This window comes from Hemicordylus capensis, chromosome 5 (assembly GCF_027244095.1).
Source record: "Hemicordylus capensis ecotype Gifberg chromosome 5, rHemCap1.1.pri, whole genome shotgun sequence".
Classification (NCBI taxonomy): domain Eukaryota; kingdom Metazoa; phylum Chordata; class Lepidosauria; order Squamata; family Cordylidae; genus Hemicordylus; species Hemicordylus capensis.
Genome location: NC_069661.1, coordinates 180,550,616 through 180,576,214, shown reverse-complemented (window position 1 = coordinate 180,576,214; position 25,599 = coordinate 180,550,616). Strand labels below are relative to the sequence as shown.

The 25,599-nt window shown below is 43.5% G+C and overlaps 1 protein-coding gene across 5 annotated transcripts in view; it reads right to left on the bottom strand.

Moving 5' to 3' along the window:
- The window catches only part of TMEM117 (transmembrane protein 117), a 355,803-nt gene that overhangs the window by 116,547 nt on the left and 213,657 nt on the right, over positions 1–25,599 (bottom strand). For all 5 annotated transcript variants that reach the window (XM_053254798.1, XM_053254797.1, XM_053254800.1 and 2 more), the window contains one exon: positions 10,217–10,314. In XM_053254798.1, the coding sequence (XP_053110773.1) occupies positions 10,217–10,314 (98 nt within the window). The remainder of the gene's footprint in view (positions 1–10,216; positions 10,315–25,599) is intronic.

Genomic DNA, 25,599 nt, shown 5'->3' with positions numbered 1-25,599 from the left:
TTCCCCAACCTTGGCGCGTTATCCTGACCACAACGTTCTGTTTCTCTGTGTAGCTGACTTTTGGAAAGCATTTTTAGAGTATAAAGGTATTGCCTTCTGAATGAATTTTTGTCCTGCTCTTTGACATTAATCGAGCAGTACCTATACTACTTAAGAGCATAATAAAGCTTTGATCGTAATTCCTCTCATCTGGGCAGATTATTGACTCCATCTGCCCAGGAACGAACCTCCCCTATTGGGGTCAAGGCTACCCCAATACATCACAGCTGTTCCAGAAAAACCCTGTTGGTGAGATTGTCAATAAGTGATGTAGGTGGTGAGGAACTGTCCCTTCAGCTAGATAAACCATGGTACTCTTTTGAGAAGCCTTATAAAAAAAGAAAATAATGGCTGATAACCTGACTAAATTACTCAACAGAAGTCTAATTAAAAGTAGTCCTTTAGAACAACTCTGGAGTAGTACTATTGAGTAACTTAGTCTAGATGTCAGTCCCTGAATGATGTTGTGACCAAATTTCTTAGCAGTACCACTTAGAAGTTACTCTAAAGGACTTCTTAATTTCAATAGGTTTTCTGCTAGTAAATTTAGCCAGGATGTCTGCCACTGTCTGTAATCTTTGAGAACTCCTGGAAAATGGGTGAAGTGCCAGAAAACTGGAGATGAGCAAATGTTGTCCCTATCTTCAAACATGGGAAACTACAGACCTGTCAGCTTGATATCTGGCAAGTTCTTAGAACAGATTATTTAGCAGTCTGTCTGTGAACATGAAGAAAACCATCATATGATTAATAGGAGCCAGGATAGATTTGTCAAAAACAAGTCATGCCATATTAAATTAATCTCCTTAAAGTAGTAAAAGCGTCACTACTTTAGTAGATCATGGGACTGCTGTGGATATAGTGTATCTTGATTTCAGCAAAGCATTTGATAAAGTGTCCTATTATATCCTTGTTGATAATCTGGTAAAATGAGGGCTAGATGATGCAAAGGTGGATTCACAGCTGGTTAAACAACCATATCTAATGAATACTCATTAACGCTCCATGTGATCCTAGAGAGAGGCATCAAATGGAATGCCACAAGGCTCTGAAGTTCTTATGACCAAACCAAGGCATGGGAGCAAGGGGGAAGGTAGAAATCCACCTCCCTGCACCAAGACAACAGCTCAATCACGGCTCTGCCACTCATGTGCCCACACAAGCAGCACTGTGGCAAGCCCAACAGCGGTTGTGGGGAGGAAGCCGGGGCCACCAAATATCCCACAATGCACCACATGAGCAGTGCAGTACATAGGGAGAGCTTCCCTGCAGCTCTATCATAAAGATGGCTGACAACAATCTGAGAACTGCTGCTGGCAGTACAGAGGCACATTTGAGCAGAAAGTGTAAGAGATACATGATCCCATGACCAGCCCTATCTGGGCTTGCCCTGTCCTAACCAGGTAGGGCTGATCGTTAGAATGGCCTTCTATCCTGGCCCCTATGCTGTTCAACATTTTCATAAGCGACTTGGATGATCAGGTAGAAACAATGCTTATCAGATTTGCAGATGACACAAAGTGGGGGATAGCTAACATCTTAGAAGAGAGAATCAAGATTCAATCTGATATCTGGAAAACTAGGCCAAAACCAAGAGAAAGTTCAACAGAGACCAGGGTCGGAGCTACTGTTGGGAGAATGGGTTCAAAGAACCCGGGCCACCGCCAATCAGGGGCAGTGCCTCGCAGCCCCAAGACACCCCCTGCATCTGATGTCAGATGCGGGGGGAGTTATTTCGCTCCCAAATGGGGCCGCGTGGCCCCGTTTGGGAGGGAGATTGGCCTGCGCTGCATTGGCAGTGTGGTTGGAACAGCTCTCCCTGCCTTTAAAGGCAGAGAGAGTAGCTCCGGCCTGTGCTGCCCAATGCAGCGTGGGCCCATCTCCCTTCCCAAAGGGGCCGCACGGCCCTGTTTGGGAAGGAGAGCATTCACCTGCGGCTGACGTCAGACGCGGGGGCGGCTCCCTGTGTCTGATGTCAGATGTGGGGGGGGGAGGGTTAGGGGGCTGTGGTGGCGGCCGAACATGGGCTGCCGCCAGCCTCACTCTGTGCCTGACAGAGACAGATGTAAAGTCTTGCATTTGGGCAAGAAAGATAGAATGCACAACACTCTAATCAAATGTGTAACGATCTAGACTTGGGGTCACTGAAATCCAAATAATGGATATACAGTTTGCTGAACAGGCATGCTGGTCACCCACAAAAGCTCAGTGGCACAGCATATGCTCTGTATATCATCTCAGGTAGCAGATCTTGAAAGATCCTGGAGTAGCTGCCAGTCAGAGCAGACAATATTGACCTATACAAATCAGTAGTACAAGATAGCTTCATATGTTCAAAAGCATTGATCCCTGGAGAATTAGGAATTCTAAAAGCACTTTGTGGGCCTTACTGTATGATATCCCCTACCCCACACCCAGACATCAAGGAAACACAGTACTTAACAGATCATTAAGAGTGTTTGGTCCCTCTGATTAAGAGCAATTGGTATTAAAACAACAGGACCTGGTGGATATCCACAGGACTATACTTAAGTGTTTCCACTTGTTCCTACCAAAAGGGTGGTGATGTCTGTCTTTTGTTTCCTGGAACACTGTGGGGAAGGGGTCTCTGATTTCTCTCTCTTGCTATTGTATATATATAACTGCCACAAAAATACCACAAAAATGGTTTTGTATTCTAAAGCTTAATTTCCATTTTGAAGAGATATAGCTGGCTGTCTCAGGAGAACTTCTTCATTATACTGTGTACAAATAATAAGTTTAAAATAAGAAATCACACACTGAGACATGCTTAACAAAAGTTGTATAATATAAAATATGTAATTTATGTGACCTCCAGAGGTGATGTTGATCAATGTTCTGAAGAAACCATATTAAGTTCCCCTTCTTTTAGCAATAGTCAACATTTGATGAAGTAAATTTAAAATTGCCCAAATGTAGGTTAGAAGCAAGTTACTGTTAAAAGCTTACAGACAAAGTTTCTCTATCTATAGAGAAACACATGCAGCTAGGAGAACTAATGATGGGAATTTGGGACAGAGGATTTAGTAGATTTGCACCTTAAAGAACTGCTCCTGGCTTGCCCTTCAGATTTAGCTACTTCAAATTACTACTTTGTTCAAGAGGTTTGAGACATTCTGAAAAAAGTCTCTTTCCATTTCAGAAGGCAAAGGATACTTATAACAGTAGAATGCAGGTTACTGGATTCTAGTCAATACACTTACGGAACTTTTAGACTCCACCTGTAGGTTCATTCACCTGACCCTTACCATAGCAAATTTGTACACTCAAGGGCTCATACGAGTCTACTTCTGTGGGCAGTGTAATGTGGAAGGAGATAATTAATGGAACACTGCAACTGAACCTATGTGAGCAGGGTGCACTCAAATGACCAAATCCTGGTTCTAAAAGTTGCATTTCCACCCAGTGTCAGGATGACAAAGAACATAAGAACAGCCTGCTGGATCAGGCTCAGGGTCCATCTAGTCCAACATTCTGTTTTACAGTGGCCCACGAGATGCCTCTTGGGAGCCCTCAGGCAAGAGGTGAGCGCATGCCCTCTCCAGGCTTTGCTTCTCTGCAACTGGTATTGAGTGGCATAGTGTCTCTGAGGCTAGAGGTGGCCCACAGCCACCAGACTAATAGCTGTCCATCAGGCTTTGCCTGCTTCAAGATGAGTCCAACTCCTTTCTTGTACCACCAACTTGCCTCATCTCTGTTCAAAACTGAACACGTTAGGTTGCTACACTACTCTGACTCCCTTTCCTTCCCAGTGGCGTGGAAGTAGATAAAGGGCAAAGCGATGTAGCAAAAGTACATGGCCACTGGCCACTGATGTTGCCAACCAAATGGAGGGGTGGGGGTGGGGAGAGATAGACCGCAGTTGCAGCAGTACTGACTGTCATTTTCTGCCTGCTTGTTGGCTGGCCAGCCATTTATTCATTTAGCAAATTTACTGACCGCCTGACTTCCTTAGATTCGAGGAGGCTTATTTAAATTAAAACAACATCCGGGGGTCGGGGAGAAAGAAAGATTGGGGAAAGAAGAAGAAACCCCCCCTCCCCACACTAAAAACTAAAAGCCTGGCAGAATAGACACGTTTCCAGGAGCTTCTTAAAGGACAGAAGGGATGGAGCATTACGAATCTCAGGAGGCAAGATGTTCCATAAGGAGAAAGCTGCAACAGAGAAGGCCCTCCCACGAGCCTGAGCCCCACGTACCTCCCCTGGGCCTGGAACTCTGAGAGGGCCAAACTGAGATGGCCTCACAGGGCGGGTCGAAGTTGGATGGGAGAGGCAGTTCTGAAGGTACACAAATGGCTGGCATGACTGATAGAGCGACTTCCTTGCAGTCAGTATACTGGTCAGGCAGCAGAAAGCTGTTGAGCCTGATAAGGGAGAAGGCTCTGTGTGCATTGTATGCACGTGCACACACATATATACACATACAGAAAGAAGTTCAGGGCAGAAAGATATGGCTGAATGAACTGTGAAGGATCTCTCTCTATATATATATTTCTCTAAGGTGTACCAGTCACTAATCCCATGTGTGGCAGCTCTTGCGAAAGTTTGTGAGTGAGCGGCTGGCAGGGGAAGGGGCAAGAGGCGGCACCTGCGCACAGGGCAGGAAACAAAACGGTGTTGGGGGAGGAAATAGAGGCAGCAGGTGGGGGGAGGAAATGGCGGCAGCAGGAGTAAATCGTGGTGGCATGCGGGCAGGGTACTTTCAAATTGGCGGCAGCGGGCAGGTGGAGAAAACCAGAGACACGGATGCTCTGCACCTGGCCCAGCTAGTATATATACCTATAAAAGGCTAAGTACGTACATGGCAAGTCCCGGCCACAAGTGCTTTACCAATTGAAGGTAATAGAGCAGAAGCACCGTGATGATTGGGAAGTAGGAATTCCATATGCAGATTGGGGGGAGTGGACTGTGATGCTTAAGGTCAGCTGGAATACAACTGTTACTGGTCGGAAGATGTGTTTGATTGTAGAGGAGAGAAGAATCTCTCTATATAAAAAGATAGTGGGCAGGGGTCTGTGAAGAGAAGGGTCATGAGGGAGGAAAGAGCCCCTTCAGGAGAAGGAGGCTGCCACTATGCACATTAGATGAGGAAACAAGATGAATAAGATCTGTTAACGCAGGAAGGGAGGGAGTGGAAGAGTGAGAGGAGGAGAGTGAAAAAGAAAGGGTGAGGGATGGGCCCGGGCCTGTCAGTAGCCTGAAGGGAATGAGTGGCCATGACGGCAGCAGCAGCGAGGGAGGGCCTGGTCAACCGCTGCTGCTGCTTGGGGCTACTGTGGCCATTGGCGGAGGGAGGCAAGCAGGCGAGGGACAGGTTCGGGCCTGTCACTATCCTGAGGGGAACGAACGGCTATGGCGGAGTCAGCAGCGAGGAAGGGCCCAGTCAACTGCTGCTGCTGCTGCTGCTCCTGTGGGGAGGAACAAATTGGGGCTCAGGTGAGGGTGGGGAGCCTCTAGGGTTAGGGGGCTGTGGACTGGCCAATTGGCACTGGCAATGCTGCAGCCGCGACCAAGAGGGGTGAGGGGAATGGAAGCCATTGGATGGAGGAGGAGCAGCAGGGCCATGGCTCAGGTGAGGGTGGAGAGATCTCTGAGGTGAGGGGAGTAATCAAGTACTAGCGTGTAGATGTGCGAACTGGTGAGGGGGCCACAACCCCCTCACCTCAGAGATCTCTCTGGAGATCTTTCCTGGTAGACTGGGCCCTTCCTCGCTGCCACCACCATGGCTGTTCGTTCCCCTCCAGCTGCTGACAGACTCGGGCCCGTCATCCTTCCTTTTTGTTTCTCTCTCTCCTCCACTCGCTCTTCCCTCCTCCCCACACCTCCCTCCCTTCCTGATTTCACAGATCTTATTGATCTTGTTTACTCATCTGATTTGGACAGTGGCAGCCTCCTTCTCCTGAAGGGGCTCTTTCCTCCATCACTACCCCTCTCTTCGCAGACCCCTGCCCACTATTATTTTATATATATGGATTCCTCTCTTCTCTACAATCAAGCACAAGAATAGACCACTGGTCCTAAGTATTTTAACTATGTTTCATCTTTTATACTGGGGCAATTGCACCCATCCAACACCTTGATTTGCAATCCGATTAAAGAAAAGTAGCATTTAGAAGTGCAGTTCAACTAAATAGTTTTGATTTGTATCAGCTTATCAGTGACACTTCTCATGTCATGTGTTCCCTTTGTCCAAATGTATCAAAAATAAAGCTGCTTACACCACAATTCATTTAACTAAGCAATTATATAAATAATAGAATACTCATGCAATGCAGTGCTTCACACAATTTTTAATGCTATCAATTCCCCCTATCCCCGCCCCCAGCTTTTCCTCAGCTTTTCAGAATAACCAAGTTGGTTGTTACTGAATATCTGACACATAACCCTTTATTTAATAAGGGGTATTGCCTAGGACAATTTTATTTCATTGCCCACAGCTAAAAATAAAGGCACTTATGTCGCCCATTATGTTTTTAAAATCCCAAATAGGACAATTTTTTGAGGATAAAAAGAAAGATTTCTTAAATTTAACCTAATCAAACATACAGAATTTTGTCAAAGGTTATATGAAAATTTAAAAATAGATTTATAAAATGTTATAGCATGCTAAACAAACAAAAACATTTATTGATAAGGTACTCATAAGAATATTAAAAAGAGCCCTGCTAGATCAAACCAAGTATTAAGCTAGTCCAACATCCTGTTTTCCACAGTGGTCAACCAAATGCACTTTCTTAAATTAATAGTCAGCAGGTCTACCAATGGGTATAACCATGATAGTTTTTAGCCATTGCATGAAAGCAATGTCGTTCAACACTATTGATTGTCCAGTAACTGATATTCAGAGGCACACTGTCACTAAACAAGGATATCTCCCATAGTCCTTCTCTGTGTTGAAATATCTTGAAATCATTTAATTCTTTCACCATACTCTTTTAAAATATCTGAGATTGCCAATTAGAGTTGAGCAAACTGAGATTATGTCACAAATTTACATAATGATATCATTACTTCTGATTTGTTCATTAGGAACATTGAGATTGTATTACTCTTTGAGGTAGCCAGCTTCTCCATCTTCCTGGAATACCAGCTGATTCAGTGAGAGCCAGACCAATGTTCCAATTCAGCAGCGCCTACACAAAAGCTGGCTGGTTGGCTGCTAGACTGTGATTGCCATGCTCAAAAGGTAAGAACTGGAGAAGAACACTTCTGAATCAGACAAAAGGTTCATCTTCCCTGGACCCCTTAGTGATGGATAGTTATAGGCCAGTCTCCAATCTCCCTTGGTTGATCAAGGTGATTGAGAGAGTGGTAGCCAAGCAGCTCCAGGTGGTTCTGGAGGAAACTGATTATCTAGCCCCATTTCAAACTGCCATCAGAGCTGGCTATGGGGTTGATACAGCCTTGATCAGCTTGATGGATGACCTTAACCGGGGAATCGACGGAGGGAATGTGACTCTGCTGGTTCTTTTGGATCTCTTGGCGGTGTTTGATATCATTGCCCATGGTATCCTTCTGGATCACCTGGGGGAGTTGGGGATAGGGGGCACTGCTCTGCAGTGGTTCCACTCCTATCGCTCAGATAAATTCCAGATGGTGGAGCTTGGTGACAATTGCTCCTCAAAATGGGAGATGTTATATGGAGTCCCTCAGGGATCCATTCTGTCACCAATGCTTTTTAATATCTACATGAAACCACTTGGTGAGGTCATCAGAAGATCTGGTGCTAGGTGTTATCAGTATGCTGATGACACCCAAATCTACTTCTGCTATTCATCATGTCCAAATATTATAAAAATAAAGAGGACTTAACCAAACCAAACCAAGCCAAAGTTGACCCTTTCCAAAAAATACACAGTTCATATCTGTTGTAGTTTACTCTTATTCAGTCCCGGCAGGACTTATACCTCATCTCCTTGCTGCTACCCCACAACCCCGCTGGTGTACGATGGTTGAGGAGACTCCGGAAGATGGGCTTCTGCCCAGCACAATTGTTAGAACAGGGCGAGTCAACGGCAAGATCCCTAGTTAAACAAAGGCTTAGGGACATAAATTTTCAGGAGGAAAGGGCCTCTGTAAATAGGCCGCTACAATTCCTAAGCACCAAGAAAGACTGGGTCACAGCCTCTTATTTCTATACAATCTATTCACCAAAGCTGCGCTGGGCATTTACAAGAGCTCGCTTGAATGCTTTAGCCTCAGCAATGCTAGTAGGGAAATTTGAGAGAAAACCCTATGAGGAGAGACTATGCCTTTGCGGAGCTGCGCCCGAAACATTGACACATTCACTGTTACATTGTCCACTTTATACTGATGAAAGAGATTTATTTCTATCTCAGTATCTGAAAGATCTCCAAAGCCACTCAGTGGAGACAATTCTTATATGCTTATTAGAAGACAGGGACCCAACAATATCCCTGGCGGTTGCTAAATTTTGCTATACATTGACCAAACTAAGAGAAGCTAGAGCACAGCAATTGGTTACTGTCAAAGATTCCTGATTTTATATATTTGATGACATTTTAGACTTTGTTTCTATTATTATTTTCTCTTTTTACTGTGTATATTCTGTGTATATTGATGTTTGATCTAAGATCGTAAATAAACAACAACAGTCTGAGTTCCTTTCTCACATCTTTTTCCTTGACAGTTAACTTCCAACTGACTCTGCAGCATGTATCCCCAGAACTCCTCCGGTCAAACAAAGTACTTGGTAACAATTGTCATGCTTAACTCTCTAACCACTAGATCATGCAACATATGGAAATATAAATATTTTTACACTAATGGGAGTCAATACTTTACAAGTATCATTATACTGCCATTTTATTAGTCCCTTTCCTAGTAAATCCCTTGCATGGAAGTTGCCTTTATCACCACTACTGCACCCTGAGTTGATATTTTCACTGAGCTATCCACCCAAACCCCAAAATCTATGCCAGGTGAGTCTTAGCCAGTTATGCTGATATATGCTGATGCAATAATATACACATGATGCTAGAACTGCTTGTCCCAGTGTGCATCATTTGATACTGACTTTCATTCATTCATTCATTCATTCATTCATTTAGCTAGCTAGCTAGCTAGCATACTTTTATACTGCCCAAAACTTACATTAAATCCAACTTCACCCAGTTAAGAAGAGATCTGGAGAGGATGCTGCTTCTGTAGCTTTATCAATGATTGGTGAACTGTGCATACAGTGCTAAGCAGAATGTCCTGGCTCAGGCACTGACTCAGTTTGCTGATACTTTCATGTGGATGAAGAGTGACTCCATGCCCTTACTTCCACCATGCACCTAAAGTAATAAGATATGGGCTTTCCACATGGGGGAAATTTGCACAAACATTCTCTCTCTCTTTTTGAGGGGAAAGAATTACATAAATTGGGTCTTCATACACATACTGTATATGCACCTCCAGACACAAATATACACCTCCATATGGAACAGAAGGTTTGGATCACATATTACTTTACATGTGGCGGGGGGGGGGGGCTGTGCACCCACTACTTTTTCATGTGGAAAAAACAGCTGGTATGAACTGGCTTATGGTTTCACTGTGCTGAGCCACCTAATGGCTCAGAGGGGAAATGCTTGACTATCAAGAAAGGGGTTACCGGTTCGAATCCCCGCTGGTACACCTATATCGGGCAGCAGCAATACAGGAAGATGCTGAAAGGCATCATCTCATACTGCACGAGAGATGGCAATGGTAAACCCCTCCAGTATTCTACCAAAGAAAACCACAGGGCTCTGTTGTCGCCAGAAGTCGACACCAACTTGATGGCACACTTTAGCTTTAATCACCTATTAGGATGAACTGAACCCAAACTGCTGTCCTTAATGTCAAGATAGAGAAATCAATGCTAGGAAGGTATTTTGGGCTTGAGATACTGGCTGGGTCTGCTGGAGAGAAGATTAGTGAAGAAAATTGCAGAGTCATGCATACCCTCAATTCCTGATTCTGTATAATTTCTAGAGTCTAATATATTTAAAATACCTTGTCCTAGTTGCTGGGTGTACAGATACAATGTGGCATCTTGTTACAGCTTTAAAGTGCTTAGAAAACATTTCCTTCAAAGCGGTTCCTAGTGAGAGATCTAGATGGCACATTCTGTGCAAGTACATTTTCAGAAACTATTCTTTCCCTACCAGAATAAAATGATCCTGGTGTTTCCCCTTTTCCAGAAAGCTCTGGCAGACTTTCCCCAGTAAGGGTAAGGCTTGTCCTGAAGCATCATATCAGTGACCTGGAGAGAGAGAGAGAGAGAGAGAGAGAGAGAGAGAGAGAGAGAGAGAGAGAGAGAGAGAGAGCTGGTTCAGACTGTGTAGTTCAGTCTAGGCAAAAACATTGAGATCATAAAACATTTTATGATTTCAGATTATGTTTGAGATTCACACACTCAAGTGCTAATCACAGGACAATGTTACACATGAAGTCATACAACCAAATCTGATGCACATTTATTCAGAAGTCTTACTAAGTTCAATATGCTCACTCACAAGTAAGTATCTATAGCAGGGATTCTCAACGTTGGGTCCCCAGATGTTATTGGACTTCAACTCCCATAATCCCCAGCCCCAGTGGCCTTTGGCTGGGGATTATGGGAGTTGAAGTCCAATAACATCTGGGGACCCAACACTGAAAATCCCTGATCTATAGGATAGATAAAATAAGCCTGTATATGTGATTATTCTTACCATGTAGAGAGGTACAGATGCAAAAGATACACACACTGGCTGACATGCAGACTAAGGACATATTAGTCTGGGATAATATGGGAAGTGCTCATAACTAATAATATGATCTGGGATAATACTAATATGATCTGGGATAATATAATAATATGATCTGGGATAATGTAATAATATGATCTGGGATAATATGGGAAGTGCTCTGTAATAATATGGGATAATATGGGATAATATGGGAAGTGCTGCCACAGGAAGTGGTGACAGCCAACAACCTGGATGGCTTTAAGAGGGGTTTGGATGACTTCATGGAGGAAAGGTCTATCAATGGCTACTAGTCGGAGGGCTGTGGGCCACCTCCAGCCTCAAGGGCAGGGTGCCTCTGAGTACCAGTTGCAGGGGAGTAATGGCAGGAGAGAGGGCATGCCCTCAACTCCTGCCTGTGGCTTCCAGCGGCATCTGGTGGGCCACTGTGCGAAACAGGATGCTGGACTAGATGGGCCTTGGGCCTGATCCAGCAGGGCTGTTCTTATGGGAAGTGATCCAAATGGAGTGCAGGTGCTGTGTGAGCACTGCTTCTGTGCTCTGCGTGAATGTCGCCCCTATGACTAGGGTTGTGCAGAACATTTTGTGGTTGGAACGTTCCAACCACAAGCTGGCACATCCTGAGTGTTTTGAGCTTGGAACAGAACACCCTTCAAGTGAAGGGCTTGTTCTGAGCTTGGAAAAGAACCACCCCATTCCAATTCAGAACACTCAAACAACCCAAGCACCATTTTGGACTCCAAAATAACTCGGCACATTGACAGCAGCCATTTGTGTGGTCAGCACCACCATACAAATGGCTGCCGCATGTGTGCAGAGTCCAAAATGGCACTCAGAATGTTCCAAGTTGGAATGGGGTCTTTCTGTTAGAACAACCAGCTCGGTCATTTGTTCTGATGTAACAATGTGGGGCATTTGCGTTCTGTTCCAAGCTCAGAACGTAATGCAAATGCCATTTCCGTGCACATCCCTACCTTTGCCCATGAGGAGCAATTCTTGACAGTCTTCCCTGCTACCTGAAAATATGTCCTTAAAGATCACACAGCCCTTGGGGGTCTACTTCTGAGTTGCAAGGAATGCTTCTAGGGCAAGGGAGATTAGCCCCCTGAATGAAATTAGCCCCCCGAATGAAGACCATAGCTGCGCTAGTCTGCTATATAGCAACACCAGTGCTTTGTGAGAAGTCCACATATTGGCCACCACATTTATTTTTAACAACATATCTCTGTATGAATGTTTTATTTGTTTGTTTGTTTGTTTGTTTGTTTGTTTATGGTAAAGTGTGCTGTCGAATTGGTGTTGACTCCTGGCAACCAACTGGAACATAAAAGTATTTTTAATATACAGGCACATAACAACTTCCACTCTTGTAGGGAAGCACAAAGAGACAGTAAGTCAAAAAACACCTGAAGCAGATCTTAGAAAGGCTGGACAATAGCAAAACATGGGCTTGATTTTCACTGTGTTCAGTTGTATGATTTGGAGCGAATTGCTCCTAGGGAAGGAGCAATTGGGCCATTGATTTGAAAGAATAATAGGGATGGCTTGTTATTTGGCTAAAAATGTCATAGAGCAGAGGAAATACCACTGAAAAGTAGCACCCTATCAACAGAGATTTTAAAAGAGAGAGAGACTTGGTGGATTCAGAATGGAATGTATTGAAAGAATAGTGTTTCAATACTATATTCAATTCAATTCAATTCTTATCATCTCCAGAGAGATAAAAATGGGTCCAGTGCTGTAATTATCTGAGAACACCTGTGTGGAGAGCAAAACTTTTCTTCCCTGTTCTGTAAACCTTTAAACCTTTCTACAGCTGAGAGTATAATATATGAAGCATTAACAAAGATGTGCTATTCTCATGTAATCGTAACAACTTTCTTTCTATGGTACTCTACAACAACTTGTTCTCTGGGTGGCTCACAAAAAGACTGCTCATCACTGCCACACTTTGTGGTAAATCAGGGGGCAGAGTTGTGCATCTGGCCCCATTGACAGGCACAGAGACTGCCATTTTGTTTCCCCTGGCACGTGACGGTGGCCGGACAATGGGAGTGGGGAAGGGCTACATAAGCAGCCAGCTCCCTTTGCTTTGGTTCAGTTGCTCTGGAGCAAGGCACCCACTCACCCATCCTGTTTCAGTGAGGATTATCCAGTTGGGTTTTGGGGGCCAAGTAGGATTTTTTATTTTTTTTTGGTCACACCCGATTGGCTTTGGGGGTGGCCTTTTTCACTTAATTCTCACTGATTCTCCCAGTAGGGTTTTCATTGTTTGGGATGTTCGGCCACTTTGCAGGTGAGTGCAGGTTGGGGTAAGTTGTCTTGTATTGGTGTTTGACTAGAGGACCGATTAAAGTGAGTGGGGGGCCGAGGAACAGCCCTTGCAGGTTTTGCAGTACTCGGGCTGGGATCTGCCCCTATTCAGAGGCTGGCTGGGCCCACCACTGTGTTTTGCAGCCTGGGTGTGGTGGGGCTGGCCGGCCTCCCCTCAGTGGGGATAACACCTCATGGTGGTGAGAATGTCCGGACCCAGAGCCAATCTGAATCAACACCCAGTCCTTCACCCTGCGGTGGGCAGTCCTCCTTATGAGGCTGACCCACATGGGTGGTACCCAAATTCTATTTGGTCTATTCCTTGTTGCAGGTTGATTGTAAATTTAATTAATAAAAGTGACCCTAGTTCTTCCAATCTTACATGTCCTGTCATTATTGGAGCCTGGGTGTGCAATATTATAGCAAAACTTTGACCATATTTGCTGTTACGGAAGCCCTGAACATCGTGCTAGTCAGCTTTGAAATAAACAAGAGTTCCTTTGCCTTTACTACTTCTACAACTGCCTCCAGATATCTGTGGCATTTGGTTTCACCAGCCCATATCACTCCTGGTAGCATACCAAACAGCCCTCTAACTGACATCCAGACAAACAGAACATGTGCTTGCAGAAACATGTTGTGATAGCGCTAGAAGATGAGCAGCCTCGTGTTTTGCAGGGAACCTGAGTGCAGGAGTGCAGTTTTGAAAATCCCTGTGACCACACAACTGCATGATCTTCTTCCACTAGCACAACTTGGTTTGTTGTGCCCAGCTCGTGGTTAACCTGGATGTCAGCCACTGTCTTTTTAGGCAGCTCTTCCGAAAGAGAATTATAGTCGTTTAGCTTCAAGGTGGTGAAGACTTAACAGGATTTCAATGAGTGTTTTCCTCAGCAAGTGCTATGTTATAGCAGAAATTTCTGAATGCTAGTGTGGTTGATTGTCATGGAGACTACTGTCAATTCTGAAGTTACTGCTCTGTTTTGTTGTGTACTGCGATGATTATAATCTTTGATTCTCACAATAAGTGTACTGACTACTTGATACCAGTGACTATGCAAATAAAGAACCTTTCTCATGACCAGTGAGAAAGGGCAATAGGGTTTGTGGGGAGGAAGTCTTGAAGAGCTTACCTCTCCGTAGACAAGCAGTTCCCCTTCCTTGGGCGGCTGTATTGCCCGCCCAGACGAGCACCGGCTACTATATCGTCCCATGCTGCCCTGCCCCCTGGAGCTCAAATAATGGACCGCACAAGTACGTGGTGCATTATATGGATCCCTCCTCCTTTCCCCGAGAGTGTTAGGGTCTGCAAGCAGCCACGGCTGACAGATGACCGAAAAAACAAGGTTAAGGGAGCACTCTTAATTTTAGAGAGAGGCTCCCTAGGTGGGTTTGCCGCTGCAGTGCCATTGGGGTCAGACCCAGTCCCGGCGGTACACATGCATGTGAAAAAGCGGACTGGGCTTCCTTAGAACATGCATGTGAATAGCCTCAGTGACTCTGTCTACAAAGCCATTGTGCAAGGATGAATGGACATACGCTTCAGTGTACATTCTCTAATATCATTTAATCCTGTATAACAAAACTATGCTGCATTGGTTTCACCTGTGCTAATGATTACATATAGTGCATTTTGAAATATGCTATATAGTGCATATAGGGACTGGTCATCTTTTCATCCAGTTCCACTAACCTTTAGTTTTCAAAACCAGGGTCCCACTTTCCTGCTCTTCCAAATATTACTGAGGATGCACCCCATCCAAATTTTGCTCAAAAATGGAAGACAGGCCAGACACTCCAGGAATGCAGGAGCCTCATCTCATAAGATGAAAAGGATGGCCCATGTTATGCAAATTGTACAGTTCTATCTGGTTCAGCCTGAAGGACGAGATAGTCATAGCACTAACATAAACTGAAACTACCAGTGTGTGTGTGTGTGTGTGTGTGTGTGTGTGTGTGTGTGTGTAGGGCTGCATGTGTAATCAGAGCAGCATCGAGAGAAATCCTGGATCTGCACTCCACACTGCAGTCCAAAACAGTGAAGTCTGAGAAGCTCACACGCAAAGACCATATGCCACCTGCGAACTGCTTCCCACCCTTGATGCCAGGGAGAATTAAGCAGGCAGAGCAAAGATGAAACCCACACAATGTTCTCTTACAAGACATTCTGAAAATTGAAAACACTTATTCTAATTTTTAATGCTTGTATTTAAATAGGCCATCTGTCAATCTGTACCCAAGCTATGGTTATTTAAGAGAGAAGAAAGAATAATTAGGAGCAGGCATCAATATTAGTTAATTTATTTGATTATCTTCATCCTTGGGATGCTCAAAAGCCATATGTTAAGGGAGAATTTGTTCTAAAGTTGTAAATTAATGAGGATTATGTAACTCACTCTTCTGACCATAGTCCAGGATTAGAAGTACAGACGAAAGTCTAAAATAATAAAACCCAAGCCGCTTGCAGTAAGGACAGATCAGAACTGCCAATGAATTTGTTAATCTTGTTAATCTTTTCAATTTAGAAATTCTAGTTGCTGAAAGATTACCATCACCTAATGTTTTCATGCACTAGAATAATGCATGTTTAATATCTGTAGAACTTAATTCTGTATTCATAATGTAAGGAGTCAAATATCTACTGCACATAAAACACTCCGAGCAACGTATGATGAAATGTGAAGAAACATGTCCACTTTCAGACAGTGTGTGTTAGCATCAGCAGAGAGTGATACTAGAACAATTTATATTGGCAGGAACACAGGAACACAGTAATCTGCCTTTTACCAAGACAATTTATATTGGCAGGAACACAGTAATCTGCCTTTTACCTTTGGACCAAGATGGACCAAGAGCATTAGTCCATCTAGCTCAGTTTTGTCTACCTTGACTGGCAGCAGCTCTACTCTTCGGAGAGGAGTCTTCCCTAGCCTTACCTAGAGATGTCAGGAATTGAACTCAGGACCTTTTGCATGCAAAGCAAATGTTCTACCACAGAGGTAGAGCCCCATCTTCTGTAGTCTATCACTGCCTTAAGATTAAAGAACAAATTTGGGAGAAGGTTTCAACAACACCGCTAAGGAGGTAGAGCTTTCCCACTTATAAAGCACACTGTTAGTAGGCAGCTCTATAGCAGTACCATTGCCAGTTAAAATTAATCAAAGAGAGCTGGTCTTGTGGTAGCAAGCATGACTTGTCCTCTTAGCTAAGCAGGGTCCACTCTGGTTGCATTTGAATGGGAGGCTTGATGTGTGAGTACTGTAAGATATTCCCCTCAGGGGATGGGGCTGCTCTGGGAGGAGCAGAAGGTTCTATGTTCCCTCCCTGGCAACTCCAAAGTAAGGCTGAAAGAGACTCCTGCCTGCAACCTTGGAGAAGCCACTGCCAGTCTGTGCAGACAATACTGAGCTTGATGGACCATGATCTGACTCGGTGTATGGCAGTTCTGTATGTTCCTATGTTCCTAAACAAGACTGAATTAATCAATAGTGGCTGGAGGGGGGTGGTATTTGAAGCAAGGCTGGCATCCTCACTGAATTAGTCCTGCCCTGTGCCAGACAGTCCATGATGCTACCCCACCCCCATGTCACTGATTACATCACTGGCCACACCCCCAGCCAGCAGACTCACTGCTGAGCTGGAACCCAGCACAGATCACCACTTCTTCCCGGTAGCATTTAGGGCTGTTCTCAAGCTGGCAATAAGCATCCTTCACCAAACTTCACCCATCCTTCCCCAAACCTTTGTGCCTTGTCTCCTCAATAACAGGAGGAAATGGCTGCTGGAAAGGACAGAAAGCATGTGCAAGGAAGGCCAGCCACTATGATGCCTGTTGCCTGCCTCCGGCAGATATGTAACTGCTTGCTGCAGCAGGTAGTGGACATCTCTCTGGCTGTGCCAGCTGGCTCTCTCTCACACACATACATTCAGTTTTTTCAGAGTGTGCCCATTCAAGAGAGAGATCCAGCTGGCCAGCACAACAAGAGAGACTACTACTGCTGATCCTGGATGTCTGCTGTCTACTACAGCAAGCAATGACACACCAGCCAAAGACAGACAGTAGGCATCGTAGTGGCTGGTCTTCCTTGCATACATACACACACATACTCTCTCTCCACCCCTCAGCAATTAACCTCTTAACTCCATGCTTTGTCTGTTCCTCAAAGAGGAGACATAGCACAAATGTTTGGAGAGAGAGAGAGAGAGAGAGAGAGAGAGAGAGAGAGAGAGAGAGAGAGCACGCACAACCTGAAGTGCTTAATGCCAACTGGAAAACAGCGCTGCATGCTCCTGGGAAGAGAGGCTGGGCTTCTGTTGAGACAGGTGGGGTCAGGGTAGGAGAAGTATTGAGGTGGTGTTGAGGCAGAAGCTATGGCAGCAGGAAAGTGAAGCTATGCCTATGGGGGGCCTGCACCCGCTGCCCCTGGCATAGTCGCCTCTCACCTCAGTAAAGAGCTATCCCTGGAGTTAATTATGGTGGGCAAGTCTTGAAATTGGATAGAGAGCGTGGCCTCAGTTTGGTTGCCTAAGACATAGTACTAACCATGCACACCACCAGAGCCAGTGGTTAGAGTGCTGGACTAGGACCGGGGAGACCCAAGTTCAAATCCCCATTCAGCCATTATATTAGCTGGGTGACTCTGGGCCTGTCACTTCTCTCTCAGCCTAGCTTACTTCACAGGGTTGTTGTGAAAGAGAAACTTAAGTATGTAGTACACCACTCAGGGCTCCTTGGAGGAAGAGCGGGATATCAATGTAATAATAATAATAATAATAATAATAATAATAATAATAATAATATTCCCCCAGTGAGGCACTACCTTGGCGTGGTTGTGGGGCTTGTGTGCTCTGAGGAAGGTGAGAGCTATGCCAGAGGTCCAACCATACTGGACAGGTCTCACCAGAAGAGCCAAAGAGTGCCTCTCCCATCAACAATATGGTGAGACGTAACTTTAATAAATCTATACCGTATCGGTCGTCGCCCGGGTCAACAAGGACTGCGCCAGGTGCTGGAGTCCCTGGACATCCGGTGGCAAGTAGGCAACAGGATTGTCAGTTGAACAACCAGGGCTGAAGACAGCAAAGTTACTGGAAGAAACGTCGCTTAACCGAAAAAAATATATGAAAAATGCCAACAAGGAAATAATGATCTGCTATTACAAGTCTAGTCCAACTAGAAGAGGTTATTTAAAAAGAATGTACCAAATTTGGAAAGAGAAGCATCCAGATACAGAAATAACAGACCAAAGCTAGCAGACCAGAGAAGATACATAATAAGAAATAAAGTATTCACAGGAGTTGAGCTGGAAGAACTGCAAAGAGCAACACAGGCTCAAGATATGGAAGAAGAATTACCACCAATTGAAGAAGTTGCTCAGGCGCAGGTGGAGGAGGTGTTGGAAATCGAGGATGCCACTGTTACTGAACTGTTTCAAAATCAAAACCAGGCACCCACCCCTTTGCCTTCACCTCAAAAACCCAAATGCCGTTTAACAGAAAAGCAAGAAGAACTCAAGCAAAAAATAACTGAGCACATGAACCAAACAACCACCAGGGTTCGACTTCCAGCTCTAAAAACAGTTGCCAAAAAACAACTTGCTCAGGCATTAAAAGATGTCAATGCTGCACTTGCAGAAATAACAACCAAGAATTTGCAAGAAACAAACCAACTAATGTACAGTGCAGCAACAATAACAACACAAGAGCTCGGATATAAGATCAGTGGACCTGTACAAAAAGAAAGGAGTACATCACCTAAATGGAAGATTAGATTAGAAAATAAAACCTCCAGGCTTAGATCAGATGCTAGTAAATTGAAAGATATGAAAGACAAGAAGCTGAAGAATGAAAACACCAAACAGTATCTGATCCAAAAATACCACCTAGATTCAAGGAAAATTAGAGAAGTCCTGGATATAATAAAGCAGCAAATAACAGCAGTGTCAAAGAAGATTAGCAGATATGAAGCCAGAATTACACAACACAGGCAGAATCTCCAATTCCAGTCGAATCAGAGATGTTTCTACCAAAGTATAGAAGGAGAAACTGCAAGAAACCTAGAAACACCAAATAAAGAAGAAACGGTGCAATTCTGGGGGAAATTATGGGACAATCCAATAGATTATAATAAAAAAGCAGGCTGGATGAAAGAGGTCGAAAAATGTAACCAACAGATGCAAGATCTAATAATAACACCAGAATTAATAAGTGAAAGAGCAAAAAAAATTAAAAATTGGACTGTGCCAGGCGACGATGAACTGCATGGCTTTTGGCTTAAACACCTAACAAGCCTTCATAAACAACTATCAAAACAGTTCAATCACATTTTGCAAGGAGGTGATATTGAACAATGGCTAACAACTGGGAAAACTCATCTGAAAGACCCAGCAAAAGGTGCAGTTCCAAGTAATTATAGACCGATAACCTGCCTGCCAACCATGTTCAAATATTAACTGGAATAATAGCAGATGAAGTGATGCAACACTTATTAACTAACAAACAGCTTCCAGTTGAACAGAAAGGAAATTGCCCAAACACCAGAGGCACAAAAGACCAGCTGCTGATTGACAAAATGATTTTAGAAAACTGCAGGAGAAGAAAAACCAATCTAAGTGTTGCATGGATTGACTACAAGAAAGCCTTCGATTCATTGCCTCATACATGGATACTAAAATGTTTAGAAACAACTGGTGTCAGCAAAAACATTCAGATATTTATTTAAAAAAGCAATGAGCATGTGGAGTACACAGTTAACAATAAATGGCGAGGCACTCGGACAGGTTAGCATTACAAGAGGCATTTTCCAAGGGGACTCACTGTCCCCTCTGTTGTTTGTAATCACCATGACCCCACTTTCACAAATACTCAACAAAACAGGCCTCGGATACCAAACATCTAAAACATCCAGTAAAATCAACCATCTGCTGTGCATGGACAATCTGTAGTTGTATGGAAAGTCCCAGTCAGAAATCGAATCACTGCTAAACACTGTCCGTATATTCAGTAGCGATATAGCAATGGAGTTTGGACTAGACAAGTGTGCTGCATTAATGATGAACAGAGGGAAAATAAGAAAAACAGAAGGAATAGAACTGCCCAATGGAAGCAAGATCAAGAACCTGGAACAGAAAGAACATTACAAATACTTGGGCATTCTCCAGGCTGATAACATCGCACACACTGAAGTTAAAAGAAAAATTGGAAGTGAATACATCAGGAGAGTTAGAAAAATCCTCAAGTCCAAACTTAATGGCGGGAACACCATACAAGCCATAAATACCTGGGCTATGCCTATTATCAGATACACTGCAGGAATAATAGACTGGACCCAGGCAGAGCTAGAGACGCTGGATTGTAAGACCAGGAAAATCATGACCATCAATCATGCTCTGCACCCCTGCAGTGATGTAGAAAGAACAAGTCAAGAACCGAGCAGAAAAATGGAGAAATAAGCCCCTGCATGGTCAATATTTGCACAATAGAAGTGGAAAATCAGACATCACTGAGACCTGGCAATGGCTTAAGAATGGCAACTTGAAGAAAGAAACAGAGGGTTTAATACTGGCTGCGCAAGAACAGGCACTAAGAACAAATGCAATAAGAGCAAAAGTCAAAAAATCCACAACAAACAGCAAGTGCCGCCTTTGTAAAGAAGCAGATGAAACAGTGGACAACCTAATCAGCTGTTGTAAAAAGATTGCACAGACTGACTACAAACAAAGGCATGACAAGGTAGCAGGGATGATACACTGGAACATCTGCAAAAAATACAAGCTACCTGTAGCCAAAAATTGGTGGGACCATCAAATTGAAAAAGTGGTAGAAAATGAAGATGTAAAAATATTATGGGACTTCCGACTACAAACAAACATCTGCCACACAATACACCAGATATAACTGTAGTCGAGAAGAAAGAAAAACAAGTCAAAATAATCGACATAGCAATACCAGGGGATAGCAGAAGAGAAGAAAAAGAAATAGAAAAAATCACCAAATACAAAGATCTACAAATTGAAATTGAAAGGCTATGGCAGAAAAAGACCAAAATAATCCCAGTGGTAATTGGCGCCCTGGGTGCAGTTCCAAAAGACCTTGAAGAGCACCTCAACACCATATGAGCCACAGAAATCACCATCAGCCAGTTACAAAAAGCAGCTTTACTGGGAGCAGCCTATATTCTGCGACGATATCTATAAAAACTGACAATAAAATTCAGCCATCCCAGGTCCTTGGGAAGGACTCGATGTCTGGATAAAACAAACCAGTCAATAACACCTGTCTGACTGTGTAAACAAGAAATAAATAATAATAATAATAATAATAATAATAATATACATTGGCAGGGCAGCCCTTGTAACCCAGCACATGAAGAATTCCCATTTATTTTGATATGTACTCAAAGCAGAATATATTCATTTGTCCCACTGAGGTTACCTCTTTTACAGAAATATTTTAAATTTGCCTGTACTTTTAAAGTTTACTACTTTGTGAAGAAATACTTTCCTCCTTTGATTTAATGATTTTATTGCTCTAAGCTAGTCAAAATCTGCATGTTCAATGCCCTAGATTACTTATGCTCATAAGTCATGAGCATAAGTAACATTAGTGGTAATGAAAATTAATCCTACATAGGGGTGCATACTTGGAAAAGTCTAGGGAGATGCACTATGGAAGCGAGACATTTCAGTTCTATCTATCTCAGAGAGATCGTTCCATGGAAGAAAGGCAGTATGTAAATAAAAACAATCTGCATTAGCAGGTAAACATCAGTTACCTTGAGCTTTTCTCTTTGGCAATGCAGAGAAGTAGATGTTAATTCCTGCTTGCATTGCCAATTTCAATCTATGACAAAGTGGCAAATTAAAGGTAATATGCCTGAAGATGAGCAGATTACATCATGTGAGTCAGTGATGATTATACTCTCATAAAACCAAGACAGAGAATTGAAATCAGGGAGATTTTGAAGATAAGTAGATTCTGAAGAAATACAAGATTACTCTGATCTCTTGCCTTAATAAGGTAATGTGAATGTCCAGATTATATATTAAAATTATTGCCATTTAAAGTTCTTCACAGATGAACAGTATGTAATGATTTGGCAAAAACTCCACAGTGACCACTTTCATAAGAAAGAACACTCAACCAAGGCTGCAGTCTTTACCAGTTTAACTCACTCCATTTAGTATTACTGACTGCCCTCCTCTTCCCCCACCACAAGCCCCACTGACATTATTACAGATTGCAAAACAGCAGTGTTTGATGGATTATGCCTTCAGTAGCAGGTATGTATGCATTTGCAAGAAGCAAGTTTATTGCTGGGTGAATTTTATTCAATTTTCAAAGTGTTGTCTCCAAGGCACTTTCTGGAAATTACTTATTATACATGCTAGAAGGGTGCAATCTGCTACTGAACGAACAATTATTTCAACTGCGTGCTCTATAGGAATGATGTTCAAATAGGTGATATTATCTGAGAGGAGAATAAGGCAGGAAACATCTCCCCAATATGAGACAGCTGGTCTTTTTCATCTAATAGCTCAAGCATTTATTTTAAGTCTTATCATCAGATCAATGTCAGGTCACTTGCAGCTAAATTGGCCTAAGTAGAGTTAGTCATTAAAGGGATGCATTCAATAAAGGGGGGAAAATCCAATTACCTTTTGCATTAGAGGAATCAAATCCGTTTTTTTAGTGCTGGTCAAGGACAGTCATTGTGGATGCTGGTATATCAAAGAAGGTACTTGACACTGTCACATAACATATTCTTTTTTGGCCAGAAATTATGTCATCATTGCCATGCCAACAATTTGTTATGGCTTCCACAAATGTTAATAACACTGCACTTGTTTAATATAGTGATTGAGCTTGTTAGTTGTAAGGATGTGTGCAGAACAATGGCTGAAATCGAGACTAACACTGTGAGACTAACTATCTCTGTGCTTGCACAATGAACAAAGTTGCACTGGTACAAGGAAGTCACACACCTAGACAAAGTTATAGGGATGTTTGCACTCCTGTGGAAAATTTCGCAGCAAAATATATTTCACAGCAGGAGGTGCATCACCTTGCTGCACGTGTAACATGGGGATGTAAGCTCCTGCCCTAAGGTCATGTGATGAGCACAACTTCCTTGAGGTAGTGCAACATGATTCCACAAGTGCGCTATAAGTCTGGATGTTGGCCAGCATTTTTTTTAATCATCTACAAGTTATATTCACATGAAGAGGGGGAATTATCTATACTGAAACCTGCAGTGTTTCATTGCTGGACCTCTGCTTGTTAGCTTTTCTTCTAACTCAAAAGCTCCTACTTCATTATCCCTTTTCTTGGAAATTTTCTGGCTTACCTACCATCATCCTCATTTCCCCCCTTTTATTATAACTGTGGATTTATGCAGCTGCATCCAATCATCTAAATACAGGGTTAGTTTTATTTGCAAATTTATTTTAGGAGAAGAAAAACAAAACAAATTCACAACCCCAGAAGAACCCAAGTATCCATACCATCTGATGCTTCCTCTCTTCACTTCTGCAGCACAATTCATCAAATTTATTCTAGTACAGGTAGGCAAAATTGTGTGAAAACAGTTGTGGCGGTTGGGGGAGGCGCATGTACTTGGGAAACTTTGTTTAAAAAGTACTGCTGTAATGAGGAATGAAGCACAAGTTGAACGAAAAGAAATGAAAATGTGATACGAGTTCTGTTATGAATGTACTCAAACTCTACCTCTCAAAAATCTAATGGCGGTGTGTCCAGGAAACAATCTACTACATTAGACAGAACAGTCTAGGAAATGTACTGATAAACACGACACATTTTGCCAGTAATCATATTTACATATATGGTATAATCAAGATGAAGAGAAAATCCATCCAGTTGTGTGACTATTTTTCCTGCATAGCTAGGAAATGTCATTGTACTAATTGTGTTTGCTTACAAAGGTTGGATGCAAAAAGACTGGGTTATTTCTACATAAATATGCTCTGTTAGAGGGAAAAGGACTCTAAAATTGCATGGTGTGCATTGATTTATTTTTGTTGTTCATGAGAGGCACAAAGGGCACAATCAAATTTGTGCTCAGTGAAAAGATGAAATTGGCATTTCTCGCACTTCCTTGAGGAACCACAACATCCATTTTTCAAAAACACTGTATTAATGTGACTGCACATTATCTATGAAGGCAATCTGAAGTATTTTAGCAGTGTGTTGGTTCTTCCTCATTAGAGCAATTTAAAGTGCAATATGTCATTAACAAAACAGACTTTCTAGGAGTCCTGATGATCTCTCCCCCCCTCTCTTTTTCCTCTCTCTGAAACACTGACGCCCTTCTCACAATCGTGTGAGAAGGCTACTCTCTTTTGCGGGGAGGAAGCCTGAAAGTGCTTACAGGGTATCACAGCCAGTGCTCTGGGCAGGAAGACTTGTGGCTCAGACACGCAGTGGATCTCCTGCCGTCTGCCCGCGTCTCACCAGGTAGCTCCGGGGATCGGGCGAAGAGAAGTGCTGCTGTGCGGTGCACCCCAGAGCCCCAGTAATGCACTGTGCAAGTGTACAATGCATCTCTGGGATCCCCCCTCCTCAAGTGTGTCTGCCACACACGATCCCGTGACCCGTTTTTTGGGTAGCAGGCTCTGTAAGCAGGCTCGCCACTGAGTTGCCACCGGGAGCCGCGTGGTTCCCGTTGGTACACACTAGCAGCAGAAACTGGGCTGGGCTCCCTTAGCCCAGTTTCTGCTGCTCGTGAGAATAGCTTCATTGTCTCCTTTAAAAAAAAAATCTGACCATTGTTTCATACCAGAAGTACAAGAGAAAAAGATGGGAGAAAAAAGTTAATTGCTTTGCAGAGAATCAAGAAGGGAGAACAGAGGGGTGGAAGAGGAATAGTGGGTGGGGGGGAAGGACTGGGGTTAACAGCTGTGTCAATGTGGTGTTTGTGCATGTGAGGGCGGGGGTGGGCATGCATAGCCTGTAGGCTCTGAGAGGAGGACTAAGATGTGCTTCGAATCCTTCCTGTGTTCTGCTGCTCTGGGCTGGGGCAGAGATGTTGAAGCCTGAGACTCATCTTGGCTCATTCTGACACTTGGTTTTCTTGCAGCTAGGAGAAGCCTCAGCTCATCTGCTGTTACTGCCTCTGCCACAGGCTCTGCAGGGATCTCGCATATCATGATCTGCCTCCTTTCACACACCCCACTCCTCTCCTCCTCCCTCTCTGCACTTCATAGAGGAAGCAAAGTGGCAGCCCTGGAGAGTGAGTGAGTGAGTGTGTGTGTGTGTGTGTGTAAAAGAAGCCCCACCTGCTCTGATTTGCCCTGAGTCCTGTACTCCCCTAGGGAGGACCCTGTTTGTTGTAATCAGGGCTGAAGCAACACGAACAAACAGACCTAGGTGGATCCTATAAAACTCTATATTGCACCACAAGAACTCACACACACAGAACTTTTGCTGAATAAAGTACAAAATGAATCTGTAAAAAGATATAAAGAGGA